Raw genomic sequence first — 15,522 nt, forward strand, 5'->3', positions numbered from 1 at the left:
CCCGAGGTACTGCTGGCCGAGGCGACCACGATGTGCCCCGCGCTAGACGGGAAGATGAGCGCTGGCTGCTCGTAGGGCAGAGAGGAGTTGATGCCAAGAGGGGTGGCGTGGGACACTTGCTGCTTGCTGTTCTGACTGTAGACGACTTTGCTGTGCGTGCCGTACCCTGTCATATCCCAGTATGAACTCTGCTCCACCTTCAGCTTCTTCACGCTAAAGAAGGCACTTGACTGGAGAGTGTGAGGGGACAAGACTTGCACTTGCGAGGCCATACCTGGAAAAAAGGAGGGGAGGGGGAGAGATAAAAAGTGAGAGGTAGGAATGTGAGACAGTGCTTGAAACACGAGCGGCGTCTTTAAATAAAGAGAGCTTAGGTCAGGGCTGGTCGTTACAGCGCTCAGCTAGGCCCATGCTGACACATCAATGCCTCACTCAACCGACACGTACACTGGACACTTAGATTCACATGAGTTATTTCACAGTTTAAGGCAACTATTCATAATTAAGTATCATGTATGCTATTCATGCTAAGAGAGAGAGTGTGCATATATGTTTTAAAAGTATTTATACAACGGGTGGGTCTAATCCTGAATGCTGATTGGTTAGAAGCGCATTCCAGACGGTGTCTATTCCACAAATTACCACCGGCTAAATCTATGACGTTAAAATGCCTATTTACTCTGTTCCATCTGACTGCGCAATCCACTGTCTCATCAGCCCAGGCAGGGAAGTTAGAAACTTGATCTCCACTATAAAAATCATCTAGACATTCTCTCACATTTCTTTTAGACCAACATTTAGTTTTCAACAGCGGAGATTTGTATTAACCTTATTGTCTGTCTCTCCGACATTTGCAACAATGTTTCAATATTCAAAATCGATCTCCAACTGTCCCATAGTAATGATCAAGTAGGGGTCGAGAGTCGGGACGAGAGAGAGAGGCAGGCAGCGTTTCTCAGCCAGTCGAAATCATGAATCAGCTGGCGTCATTTTTATGGTATATACAAAGAAATGTCAATTGAAAAAAGGTCAAATGCAACAAAGTGCAGCTAGTTTGCAGTCTTTCCAGCTTCAGTTTGAAGTTATTGTGTTAGCTGTGTTGTTGGCTAGCTCCTCTGAACAAGTGTCCTAACGAGAGAGGACATTTTCTATTCCAGGCGAAATCGCACCTCATTAGTTCATTGTTATGGATGTATCCAAATAAATGTCACTAGAAAACAGCTTAAACAGATGCAGCTACTATGGTTATTCTGTCTGCACTGTTTGACGTGACTGTAAATTAGCCGCAGTTGGCTAGCTAGCAAGCAAGGGATAAGAATGTTGCCAGCCAGTATGGCAATGGGACATTTAGAACGAACAACTGGGTTGCGTCCATAGACACAGAACAAAAAGACTGAACGACTGAGTCCCACCTCTGGCAACCGAACCAATAGAACGAACGACCAGCCGGCTTGGGTAGGATGAAATAGTATGAATAAATGAATCAAAATAACGTTTTTAATGAAAATATGTCAATCATTACTTGAATATGTTGGTAACCCGTTGAATAAAAGTGATAATGCCCTCAAAGCCCATGTTTGTAGGATATATTGGCAACACCCGTGCCAACATATCCTCCAAACACAGGTGCAGCATTATCACTTAAATCCAGTATTGGGATGTGCTTCATTATAGGATACATATAAGGTTTAAACAGGAACTTTGTGTATGAATGATGACTTTACAGATATGATATATATTCAGAGGAAATACCATTTCTCTTCTGTTCCCATCTGGACTAATGTAAACAGAGCTCTTGCGAATACTCATTCATAGGGAGCTCAGAGAATCATCAGAGGAATACAGAAATGTGCACCAAAATGTTTCAAGAAATGATAGAACTGTCCTCCGCAAAAAGCAAAATGACAACCCAGACCCTGCATCTGTTGGTACAGAGAAAGAGAGGGAGAGAGAAAAACCTTCATCTACTTTCCAAACAACAGAGAAGCATTTCAACTCCATCTTAACCTCAGATCCTGAAGACAACAAATCAAAACCGGTAAACTGCGAGGCACTGAGCTCGTGGGAATCGGCTGCCTCAGAAGCAAAAAACGGCACAAAAATAACCAGCTCAAACAGGGTTTTTTAGCAATGATGTTTGTAGCACTGAAATTATTATTGCAGCACAAGCTTGCTTACATGCAGGCCTCGGTACTGCTATATTTACAGTCTCCCATGTACCACGAATTAGTGTACTAGCACATTTAAGAGCTACCACTGTGTACATCTTCACTCACACTCACAATGCCATTTGTAAACATAAACAAGATCCATACACATACTCAAAATCCTAAAACACACCCACTCATGCACACAGTGAGTACAGTATATACAGTACCAGACATAGCCCTAGCCTAATGCTAAAAACAATCATGCTTTCCTGTCTCATAATAGATGACTAAACACACAGTAAGTACAGTATATACAGTACCAGACATAGCCCTAGCCTAATGCTAACAACAATCATGCTTTCCTGTCTCCTTATAGATGACTAAACACACAGTGACTGAAGAGAAGAGGCTGTGCAGAGATCCAGGAGCTAATGAGTAGAACATTTCCCCAACGTTTCGGAGGAGTTCCCGAAACGTTCCCGAAATGATGATTCAGGAGTGTGTTGGGGACAGGGAGCGGAGGGAGGAGACGTGCTTAGTCACTCTGTCATTATTCTATTTCTGAGTTCTGATAGATTATTAATTCACTGCAAATCTCCTCTCCTCCTCCTCTTCATCCTCCTCCATCTCCTTTCCTCCCTCCTCTTCCTCCTCCCTTCCCTCCTAACAAATGTCTGTCTGACCCGATATAGCCAGGGACACTGGTCATCCTAACGGTCATCTGGTCTTAACCTTAATGCTGCACACTGAAGCCGACGCCTGTAGGCTTGTTGATTAAAGGAATAGTTCGGGATTTTGGCAATGAGGCCCTTGCCCTTGGCACGCTAGCTGTACCCGAAGACTTCCAGTCTTTGTGGTAAGTTAGTTATTATTGGCTCGTGAAACTACCCCTAACTTCCTACATACTGGATGCAGATACATAACCATGGTACCCACGAGTTCATCTGACTCCGGAGAAGCAGTTAAAGGGCTTCATTGACGAAACCCCACACTATCCCTTCAAGCATATTACCAGGGGCTACTTGCTAGCGTTCTGCCCCTGAACAGGCAGTTAACCCACTGTTCCCAGGCCGTCATTGAAAATAAGAATGTGTTCTTAACTGACTTGCCTGGTTAAATAAAGGTAAAATAAAATACATTTTTAAAAAAAGAATCAAGCTTAATCAAACTACTCGTCTTGCATAAGGGTTCCCCTATAGCCGTAGACACCCCTCTCTGTCCCCCACCCCGGACTGGTCTGTGTGGACGGCCGCTGTAGAATTTAGACCCACCAGGCCGCTTTGTAACAACGTGTGGATGGATGGAGTAATGAAGACTGGGCTATTAGGAGCAAGGCACTCAGCTAATCACATAAGACACCAGGGCCAGATGTCACTTGGATTACCCACCGATTCCTTAGCTGGGCACTTTGCTGCTCAAAATAATTTGGGCACCGTAGTCACTAGTCACCGGTGCTGCTGCTGCTGCGTGGGACTGACTGATGGGAGGAGAATAAGATACTATGGAGCATTGGCCTACTGTTCTGACGGTGATGGAACATTCCAGGATTATAGCACTATGATTAGGGATGACCAACAGTAACTGCATCAGCCAGGCAGCTTTGGGATTATGGCTTTAGGCTGAAATTGTAACGGCTCTTTCCATAGCAGCGCCATCGCCATCTGAAATTCCCCTCAAACTGACGTTAGTTTTTAGTCATTGACTCCTGTTTGTTACTGTTCTGTTATAGGTGTCCAAACTTGAGCGACATGGAGAAATGTAGGCGCCAGCCAGGAGACTTGCCTAACTTGGGAAACTGTATATTCTGAGGAAATACTTGGGAATCTGAACTGAGATATATTCTGAGGAAATACTTACGAAACATGGCGAATTTAACGTATCCATGACTCACTAGGGCAACTCTGGGAGCCGGGAAAGTTACAGTTAACACAACTGAAGGGTCGAATAAAGAGTAACTGACTTAGAGACAGATAAGTATTTAAATGAACAAACAGAATGGGGTCAAACGGCTGGAACGTTATCTCTGAACAACATGCATAGGCAACAATGTGCACAATAGTACCTCACTGGAATGTCAGAACGCATTAATCACTGTATTGAATCGCCACTTAACTTCAAAACAGTTTCAAATCTGAACCCTGAACACGTAACAACCACCTCCCTTTTTGTTGTTGTTAATTGTTGGCTTTTTATATTTAAACCAACATTGTCGTCTACAAAGCTTCCAAATGCCCTCATTTATTTGAATTTCTGAACTCTGTGCCAAACACAAAACAGTAAAGGGCCCATTGTTTGACATTTACAATGTTGGAATGCCTTGAGTAGCCTGCCTCTCCATTTAAAATACCTTAAAGAGCATGGTGTGTTTAGTGCACTGCAATTAAGCAGCATACCACAGTGGCATTTCCCCCTGTTCAGAGGCAGTATGCTTTTTGGGAGGATCAACTCTATTCTGCACTCTTAGAAAAAAGGGTTCCAAAGGGGTTCTTTGGCAAGGGTTCTACATGGAACCAACATGGTTCATTATTGAACCCGAAAGGGTTCCATATGGAACCAGAAAGGGTTCTTCAAAGGGTTCTCCTATGGGGCAGCCCCAAAAAATACATTTAGACAGGTAGCCTAGTGGTTAGAGCATTGGAATAGTAACTGAAAGGTGGCAAGATCAAATCCCTGAGCTGACAAGGTAAAGATCTGTCGTTCTGCCCCTGATCAAGGCAGTTAACTCACTGTTCCTAGGCCATCATTGAAAATAATAATTTGTTCTGACTCGTCTAGTTAAATAAAGGTAAAATATAACCTTTTTTCCCTAAGAGTGTGCACGGGAGGCCGACGGAGGGAGGATGGAAGGAAGGAGGGGAAAAGAAAGGCTCGAGGCCCTCTTGATCTGACTAGGTCCTGTGTGCTTGGCCGTTTTAATAAAGGCCTGTATAGTGGTATGCATGACAACGTGCCGTGCAGCACTCTTATCTAGAGGGGAGAGGAGGAATCAAATACACAACCCTTCCTCAGTCATAGCGGGACCCTTCTCAGAGCTAACCCTCTGTGAATGTAGCAGAAACTAAGTCCAAGTTAAGACCTGGAACTCTATGTCCATGGTCCTGAACCATCCCCCTCAGCAGAATGGACAAGCTGGACACTGGACAAGGAGTCCATGTGCAGTCTGCAAGAGATCACCAGAGGCCCACCTGAGGGTTGTCTTTCTCTTAGAGATGATCCAGGACATTAAGGCATCTGTAGGAATCATCAGAGCGCATGGGGGGCAGATCACTGGTTAATGACTTGACCTCTGTCCGTCGAGACAAAGCATTAGCTCCCCTCGGCTCTGATGGGGACAGTGGCGTGAGAGAAGAGAGGGAGCAGAACCCCTCCAACCCCTACCCTTCTCTGCTGTCCACTCTACTCAGCATCAGGGTCATCGCTATCCACCCCCCTTCCAGGAGAGAGAGACACCATGGCGGGTGTCTGACTCTCTTGTCTGTCCGTCTGTCCACACCCGTCCTTCAGGTCCCATAGCAGAGCCTCTCCTGTGCCATAAGCAGCGCAGAACAAGCCAACATCTCAGGGGACGGAAGGTGAAAATGAATGCAGCGGTGAAGGGAACATATTGTCTGTTTGGAGTGAGCCAATAAGCCATGTCATTCAGCCTGGCCTTGTGAGTCTGTCTGCCTGGAACGGTCCTTAGAGGGGGTGCTAGGGCCTGTCGCTCCCCCACTGTCTCACATAAACACACACTACTCCAGGCCACTATTGACCACCCAGTCCACTTTTATAGCTCCCATTTCAGCTTATTTATAGAATAATTCCTCAGAGAGGCAGGCAGGGACAGCTAGTTAGCGGGCCACAGCCTCAGTACACAACAAAGTTCCTGTTCAACCTACAGGTAACTACTGCTGGCGGACAAGCTACCATACACACATGCTACAACACAAATCCATAAGGTCACTTGTAGCCAATGCATTCCAAATGTTCTTTATAATGAATAACAAATAGTCTACTACCTAGGTGGTGGCCATGAACACGCATCTAAACGAAAAACAAAGCAGCCGCTCAGCAGCGGTTAGATAATAGATTACAGCTTGTTATTCACATGTAAAGTGCAGACACTATAAAAAGCCACCTCTATGAGGCACCTTTGGCATGGTTTCATTCTGCCACAGCCTAACCTCTGCCTGTTTATTTATTAGACACATTTCAATAGATTATTGAAAGTTCCCAGAATTTTGCAACCCTAGCCTTGGGAGAGGGAGGGGGGAGAGAGGAGAGGGGTACAGGGTGATGGCAGCATGAGCTCTATTTGAGCAGTCTTTCTTATTAATGAAAAATCACGAGCAGGGCAATTGTACAAAGCACAGCACCCAGCTTCCTCTCTACAGAGACAGTGAGAGAGAGGGGGAGAGAGAGAGAGAGAGAGAGAGAGAGAGAGAGAGAGAGAGAGAGAGAGAGAGAGAGAGAAAGAGAGAGAGGCAGGCAGGCAGGCAGGCAGGCCGATTATGATTTTTCATCGCCGATACCGATTATTGGAGAACCAAAAAAAAGCCGATACCGATTAATCAGTCAATTTTTAAATTTGTTTGTAATAATGACAATTACAACAATATTGAATGAACACTTATTTTAATTTAATATAATAAATCAATAAAATCAATTTAGCCTCAAGTAAATAATGAAACATGTTCAATTTGGTTTAAATAATGCAAAAACAAAGTGTTGGAGAAGAAAGTAAAAGTGCAATATGTGCCATGTAAGAAAGCTAATGTTTAAGTTCCTTGCTCAGAACATGAGAACATATGAAAGCTGGTGGTTCCTTTTAACATTAGTCTTCAATATTCCCAGGTAAGAAGTTTTAGGTTGTAGTTATTATAGGAATTATAGGACTATTTCTCTCTATACCATTTGTATTTCATTAACCTTTGATTATTGGATGTTCTTATAGGCACTTTAGTATTGCCAGTGTAACAGTATAGCTTCCATCCCTCTCCTCGCTCCTACCTGGGCTCGAACCAGGAACACAACGACAACAGCCACCCTCGAAGCAGCGTTACCCATGCAGAGCAAGGGGAACAACCACTCCAAGTCTCAGAGTGAGTGACGTTTGAAACGCTATTAGCGCGCACCCCGCTAACTAGCAAGCCATTTCACATCGGTTACACCAGCCTAATCTCAGGAGTTGATAGGCTTGAAGTCATAACCAGCTGCTGGCAAACGCACGAAAGTGCTCTTTGAATGAATGCTTACAAGCCTGCTGCTGCCTACCATCACTCAGTCAGACTGCTCTATCAAATCATAGACTTAGTTATAACATGATAACACACAGAAATACGATCCTTAGGTCATTAATATGGCAAGACGTTTATTCTTTCAGTGAAATACGGAACCGTTCCGTACTTTATCTAACGGGTGGCATCCATAAGTCTAAATATTCCTTTTACATTGCACAACTTTCAATGTTATGTCATAATTACGTAACATTCTGGCAAATTAGGCGGCCCAAACTGTTGCATATACACTGACTCTGCGTGCAATGAACGCAAGAGAAGTGACACAATTTCACCTGGTTAATATTGCCTGCTAACCTGGATTTCTTTTAGCTAAATATGCTGGTTTAAAAATATATACTTCTGTGTATTGATTTTAAGAAAAGGCATTGATGTTTATGGTTAGGTACACATTGGAGCAACGATACGCATCGCATCGATTACATGCTACGCAGGACACGCTAGATAAACTAGTAATATCATCAACCATGTGTAGTTAACTTGTGATTATGATTGATTGATTGATTGTTTTTCATAAGATAGGTTTAATGCTATCTAGCAACTTACCTTGCCTTACTGCATTCGCTTAACAGGCAGTCTCCTCGTGGAGTGCAATGTAATCAGGTGGTTAGAGCGTTGAACAAGCTAACTGTAAGGTTGCAAGATTGAATCCCCTGAGCTGACAAGGTAAAAATCTGTCATTCTGCCCCTGAACAAGGCAGTTAACCCACCGTTCCTAGGCCGTCATTGAAAATAAGAATGTGTTCTTAACTGACTTGCCTAGTTAAATAAAGATGAAATAAAATCGGCCAAATCGGTGTCCAAAAATACAGATTTCCGATTGTTATGAAAACTTGAAATCGGCCCTAATTAATCGGCCATTCCGATTAATCGGTCAACCTCTAATAGAGACAGCAAGAGAGAGAGAGAGAGACAGAAACATAGCGAGACAGTGCAAGAGAGAGTGAGAGACAGAAACAGAAAGATGGAAAGAGAAAATAGAAAGGGAGAAAGCGTAACATTGCTGCTACACTAGGCATTTAACCCCACCATCCCTCTCAAAACAGTTCTCTTTTAACTACTGCTTCAGGACACCAGGCAAACACAGCGAGGCCATGCAGGGACACACACCTGATAAGCAGCCTGCCTTTCTTCTCTCTGCTTATCACCCATGTACAGTACCGACCCGACAGTACCAACCTCCACTGCAGGTTCTCTCCCACTCACTCCTAACGAGCTGCAGGACAGCAGGTTATTGTTTGTATCTATAGATACGTAGGCCTAAAAGTTCAGACACCAAGGCAGTCTAACGATATATGATATAATTGTGTGTGTGTGTGTGTGTGTGTGTGTGTGTGTGTGTGTGTGTGTGTGTGTGTGTGTGTGTGTGTGTGTGTGTGTGTGTGTGTGTGTGTGTGTGTGTGTGTGTGTGTGTGTGTGTGTGTGTGTGTGTGTGCACGTTGAGGTGGCATGTTTGCAGTTCTTGCAGTGCTGCAAGAGCTGATCAAAGGCTGCTGTGCCAGGTTACAAAACCCCAGAGAGAGCCAGACTGAGGACACACATGCACACACGAACACAGACACACACAGACAACATATCACCCACCATAATTCAATCTAAAGATCGACCAATAATGGCCCTGTGGCATGTAAAGATTTCTGAAGAAACCATTAACTGTCATAGACCATAATCAGATTGTGGATCAGTCTAACATTTTCCAATGAAATGTAATTATCGACCCAGACCAAACAATCAACAGACAAGTAGAACAAGACAAAGATACCAAGCAGAGGGAATAAGGCAACAAACAATCAGAGAGAAAATACATGGTTTGTAAATTAACTGGGTTGCAGACAGATAGTAATAGCATTTGCGATGGGGCACATTTGTATTACCCTAATATGATTGTCATTGGGAAAGTATTTTAATGGCTTTGCACTTGTTTCATTTTCAATATTATGAGCAGAGCAGGCTTTAAATCATCCATGCCCTCCATGATACTGTGCTGAAGATGGCAGGGAGAGAGAGAGAAAATAGAGAAAAGAGAGAGTGAGTGAGAGAGACAGAGAGAGAGAGTGTGTGAGAGAGTGAAAGAGAGAATGAAAGAGAGAGAGAGAGAGAGAGAGAGAGAGAGAGAGTGAAAGAGAGAATGAAAGAGAGAGAGAGAGTGAAAGAGAGAGAGAGAGAGAGAGAGAGAGAGAGAGAGAGAGAGAGTGAAAGAGAGAATGAAAGAGAGAGAGAGAGTGAAAGAGAGAGAGAGAGTGAAAGAGAATGAAAGAGAGAGACAGAGAGAGAAAGAGAGAGACAGTGAAAGAGAGAGTGAAAGAGAGAGAGAGAGAGAGAGAGAGAGAGAGAGAGAGAGAGAGAGAGAGAGAGAGAGAGAGAGAGAGAGAGAAGAAAGAGAGTGAAAGAGAGAATGAAAGAGAGAGACAGAGTGAAAGAGAGAGAGAGAGTGAAAGAGAATGAAAGAGAGAGACAGAGAGTGAAAGAGAGAGACAGTGAAAGAGAGAGTGAAAGAGAGAGAGAGAGAGAGAGAGAGAGAGAGAGAGAGAGAGAGAGAGAGAGAGAGAGAGAGAGAGAGAGAGAGACAAATCCCGTTGGAATAGCATTATCTGTCAATAGGTTGTGGTTTCATAGACATCAAGAAGCACCAACCAGTCCAGTCCAGTCCAGTCCACTATGGAGGAGCATTTCCTGGGGTTATGGGTGTGCTTTAACACAGGCGCCAGGGGCCAAGGAGGTACCCAGGGGTCAACAGCTCTGCACTAATCTCCAACATACTGTTGGAGCTACGCCTGTATGCCGGTACAACTCCCACCCATTGGAGAAACTGTACAGCCCAGCCTGGTCTCAACACCCTGCCAGGAATGAACCAAATACAGTGGGTGTGTGTATGTGTGTGTGTGCCCACAAAGCCCAGCAGGTATTTTGAGTGACAGACAGGCGGGCGGTGAACCCCGACCACAGAAGAACCAGTCATACCCGATGAGTCACCCAGCGACCAATCAGCAGAGAGGCAGGCAAGGTGTTTTCAAAACATGTTTGATTTTGAGCAGCAGCATTTTCGGGGAAGTGGGCTGGCCTATTAGCCTGGTCTTGTCTGCTGGAGTGCAGATTGGACTGACAGACAGAATGTGTTGTAGGGACGCCATTGAGTCAATGTGTCGGATAATGATAAGAGACTAGTGCTACTCCCACTCCCTGCTCTGCTCTGAGATGGCCAGTCGTGGAGGGGACAACAGCCCTATCTTGAAGCTCTTTATCCCTCACACGCCAGAGCAAACAATCAATACCCACGTGTGGTTAGCCTTTCCTTTCCTTACTCCTTGTCTCCACCGCCTCCTATTCCTTTCTGTTGTCACATAGAACATAGGGATGGGGCAGATCATGGCACACATGCTTCCCCAGGTGACAAGGGGCATGATATTTCAGGGGAGGGGGTTGAAACTGAGCTGAAGACCAGGACAGGGCCGTGGTGCAGAGTCATTTAGCAGCTTGGTTCCTGTTCCAATGAACTAACTGGTGGTTCTCTGAACAGGGGAGTAGCTCCCTCTCTGGAAGACCCTCCCACTCTCTTCACAGAATCCAGGAGAGGCCACAGCAACAGACCCATATCAAGCAGACAGCCATGGCCACACGCCGACACACCAACTCACGTGAATTACACCTACCATTTGGGGAGGGTATAGAGTTTTCAACTCAATGTGTTCTAAACATGGCAGAGACTGTCTGGTGACATAACTGCTGAGGTAATGAAGGAAACCAGCCAAGCAGCCAACTCAGCTCTCCACACAGTCTGGTTCACAGCCTATGTAAAATAAGGACTTCAAGGATATTTACAGTGAGTATGATCACAAATAACCAGACCTGGGTACAACTCTAAAATCTTTCAAATACTTTGAGGGTTTGCTTTAGCCTGCCTGGAGTGCTCGATGGGCGAGTTTACACGATTCAATAACTTCCATTGCTCCAGGCAAGCTCAATCAAGCCCAGCTAAAGTATTTGAAATCATTTCAAAATGCATTTGAAACCAGATCTGCAAATACACATAACATCCAAAACAAGCTATGTAAATAGCCAAGCATCACTGTTAGTGACCACACTGTCTGCAAGCCATTAAGCATCATATCAGCTACTAGGGCGGAGGCCAGGCCTCAACTCCCTGACTCTGTCTATTTCAGGAAGTTAACGAGGCAAGAACAACAGTCCTGCAGTGCCAGAGATGGAGGACAAGCTTTCATATATCTAAAGGTCAGGTCTTGCCCTTTTTCTGAGGCGCATTCTCTGAAAAGCCAGAGCTTTTGCTAGCCCCTGCCTGAGCGCACAGCTGCCACGGCCCATCATGGAGGACGAGGGGTGCCTGCATGTGTGTTTGCGTGTGTGTGTGCCAATGCTCAATGTGAGGAGACAGGTTAGAGGAGATGGGTGCACCCCTGCAACCCTTCTGCACTCCCCTCCTCCTCCCCTGCACCCTCCACGACCTCGGAGAGCACCACGGAGGCCCACGGGTCTCTCCACCCCCCGTCGGTCTCTCCTTCATTTCCCACTTTCTCTCTAACTCGCTCTGAAAAGAAGGGTCAGTTCTAAGAGCAGTCAGGCAGAGCTGTTTATACCCATGTGCCTCAGGCTTTGAAGTGAGGAGTGGTTTTAAAGGACTGAAAGCCTGGTCTATGTAGTCATGAATGAGGCCTTGAAATAATAATAACCAACTGGCTATCAAAGAAATATATATGAAGACGAGTGAAAAGTCAAAGAAAAAAACGAAGAATCTCATTTTTCTTTGAACATAAAGTTACATTCGTTTCTATTTCGGGCAGCTATGACAGTGACGAAAGCATGAGGCCATTATAGTTTCAAAATGCACTAAAGAGATAATCATGGGATGAAGTAGAATTTGGGAAAGTATCTGAACTGTGGCCTGGGGTACATTCTTTTCTTTAGCTTTGCATTTTCCCGTCAGCACGAATGGAGGACCCAGAGGCCAGTTGAATCAGTGATCTGGTGTCAGCGTTCCCTCTACGCTCCATCACACCATCAAAGCCAGCAATATCTGAGTCTTTGAGGGTAATGTTGACCACACACACGTCAGCGATAGACTGAGCAACACCAACTAGGTGATTCGTCAGTGATCCAGCAGAAACGAAAGAGCTGAAAATGAAGAGAGGTGAAAGAAAAAGGAGAAAGGGTGATAGATAAAGGAGAAATTGTGATATATAAAGGAGAAAGGGTGATAGATAAAGGAGAAATGGTGATAGATAAAGGAGAAATGGTGATAGATAAAGGAGAAAGGGTGATATATAAAGGAGAAATGGTGATAGATAAAGGAGAAAGGGTGATAGATAAAGGAGAAATGGTGATAGATAAAGGAGAAATGGTGATAGATAAAGGAGAAAGGGTGATAGATAAAGGAGAAAGGGTGATATATAAAGGAGAAAGGGTGATAGATAAAGGATAAATGGTGATAGATAAAGGAGAAAGGGTGATAGATAAAGGAGAAAGGGTGATAGATAAAGGAGAAATGGTGATAGATAAAGGAGAAAGGGTGATAGATAAAGGAGAAATGGTGATATATAAAGGAGAAAGGGTGATAGATAAAGGAGAAATGGTGATAGATAAAGGAGAAAGGGTGATATATAAAGGAGAAAGGGTGATATATAAAGGAGAAAGGGTGATATATAAAGGAGAAATGGTGATAGATAAAGGAGAAATGGTGATAGACAAAGGAGAAATGGTGATAGATAAAGAAGAAAGGGTGATAGATAAAGGAGAAAGGGTGATATATCAAGGAGAAAGGGTGATAGATAAAGGAGAAATGGTGATAGATAAAGGAGAAAGGGTGATAGATAAAGGAGAAAGGGTGATATATAAAGGAGAAATGGTGATAGATAAAGGAGAAGGGTGATATATAAAGGAGAAAGGGTGATATATAAAGGAGAAATGGTGATATATAAAGGAGAAAGGGTGATATATAAAGGAGAAAGGGTGATATATAAAGGAGAAAGGGTGATATATAAAGGAGAAAGGGTGATAGATAAAGGAGAAAGGGTGATATATAAAGGAGAAAGGGTGATAGATAAAGGAGAAAGGGTGATATATAAAGGAGAAAGGGTGATATATAAAGGAGAAAGGGTGATAGATAAAGGAGAAAGGGTGATATATAAAGGAGAAAGGGTGATATATAAAGGAGAAAGGGTGATAGATAAAGGAAAAACAGACAGAGAGGAAAGACAGCAAGCAGAACGTAAAGATGTGTGCTGGTCATTTCCATTCCTGTTGATTCCCTTGATTGGCCCAGTCTCTCTCTGTACTGTGAACTGTGTCCGTCTCTTCTCCCTCCCCCTGGGGCAGCCGCAGACAGCACATCTGGCCATTTGACGTACTTTGGTTATCAGCCAAGTGTGTCGCTGTACCTACAACCATCTGTGAAGGGGCTGCCAGCCCTCCGCCAGCCAGCCGGACGATGCTCCGCTTCCCTTCCGTGACCAAGAACGGCCCATACTCTCTCGCTCCGTCAACCTACACGGTGGGCTCTCTCTCTGTTGTGTTGGAAAGGCCAACTCTGCTGCAACTCTGCCCAGTGCTTTCCCAATCGTTTTGACTATTTTCACATTTTAGATTCTTCAAAGTAGCTTTACACACTCTTGGCATTCTCTCAACCAGCTTCACGAGGAATGGTTTTCCAACAGTCTTGAAGGAGTTCCCACATATGCTGAGCACTTGTTGGCTGCTTTTACTTCACTCTGCGGTCCAACTCATCTCAAACAATCTCAATTGGGTCGAGGTTCGGTGATTGTGGAGGCCATGTCATCTGATACAGCACTCCATCACTCTCCTTCTTGGTCAAATGGCCCTTACACTGCTTGGAGATGTGTTGTGGGTGATTTTGCTGTTGAAAAACAAATGGTCCACTAAGCGCAAACCAGATGGGATGACATATCGCTGCAGAATGCTATGGTAGCCATGCTGGTTAAGTGTGCCTTGAATTCTAAATAAATCAATGTTAGTGTCACCAGCAAAACACACCCACACCATCACACCTCCTCCTCCATGCTTCACGTGGAAACCACACATGCGGAGATCATCCAGCTCACCTATCTGCGTCTCACAAAGACACGGCGGTTGGAACCAAAAATCTCTAATCTGGACTTCACTATGGTCTAATGTCCATTGCTCATGTTTCTTGGACCAAGCAAGTCTCTTCTTCTTATTGTGTCCTTTAGTAGTGGTTTCTTTCAGCAATTTGACCATGAAGGCCTGATTCACGCAATCTCCTCTGAACAGTTGACGTTGAGAAGTGTCTGTTACTTGAACTCTGTGAAGCATTCATTTGGGCAGCAATCTGAGGTGCAGTTAACTTTAATGAATTTAACCTCTGCAGCAGAGGTAACTCTGGGTCTTCCTTTCCAGTGGCGGTCCTCATGATAGCCAGTTTCATCATAGTGCTTGATGGTTTTTGCGACTGCACTTGAAGAAACTTTCAAAGTCCTTGACATTTTCCGGATTGGCTGACATGTCTTAAACTAATGATGAACTGTCGTTTCTCTTTGCTTATTTGAGCTGTTCTTGCCATAATATGGACTTGGTATTTTACCAAATAGGGCTATCTTCTGTATACCACCCGTACCTTGCCACAACACAACTGATTGTCTCAAACGCATTAAGGAAAAGAAATCCACAAATTAACTTTTAACAAGGCACAATTGTTGATTGAAATGCATTCCTGGTGATTACCTCATGATGCTGGTTGAGAGAATGCCAAGAGTGTACAAAGCTGTCATCAAGGCAAAGCGTGGCTACTTTGAAGAGTCTCAAATATGAAATATACTTTGATTTGTTTAACACTTTTTTGGTTACTACATGATTCCATATATGCTATTTAATAGTTTTGATGTCATCACTATAATTCAACAATGTAGAAAATAGTAAAAATAAAGAAAAAACCCTGGAATGAGTAGGTGTGTCCAAACTCTTGACTGGTACTGTCTATCTATCTATCTATCTATCTATCTATCTATCTATCTATCTATCTATCTATCTATCTATCTATCTATCTATCTATCTATCTATCTATCTATCTATCTATCTACACGAAACCATGCTCCCCCCTCTCTGAAGTA

The 15,522-nt window shown here is 43.9% G+C and overlaps 1 protein-coding gene across 9 annotated transcripts in view; it reads right to left on the reverse strand.

Moving 5' to 3' along the window:
- LOC118401067 (homeodomain-interacting protein kinase 2) overlaps positions 1 to 15,522 on the reverse strand; it is a 106,960-nt gene that overhangs the window by 85,719 nt on the left and 5,719 nt on the right. For all 9 annotated transcript variants that reach the window (XR_008075376.1, XM_052474812.1, XM_052474807.1 and 6 more), the window contains exon 2: positions 1 to 274. This exon is cut by the window's left edge and continues 882 nt beyond it. Coding sequence is in view for 8 of the 9 variants with exons in the window: in XM_052474812.1 (XP_052330772.1) it covers positions 1 to 274 (274 nt within the window). In the remaining variant the exon portion in view is untranslated. The remainder of the gene's footprint in view (positions 275 to 15,522) is intronic.

The sequence above is a fragment of the Oncorhynchus keta genome, chromosome 22 (genome assembly GCF_023373465.1).
Source record: "Oncorhynchus keta strain PuntledgeMale-10-30-2019 chromosome 22, Oket_V2, whole genome shotgun sequence".
In the NCBI taxonomy this organism is placed as follows: Eukaryota; Metazoa; Chordata; class Actinopteri; order Salmoniformes; family Salmonidae; genus Oncorhynchus; species Oncorhynchus keta.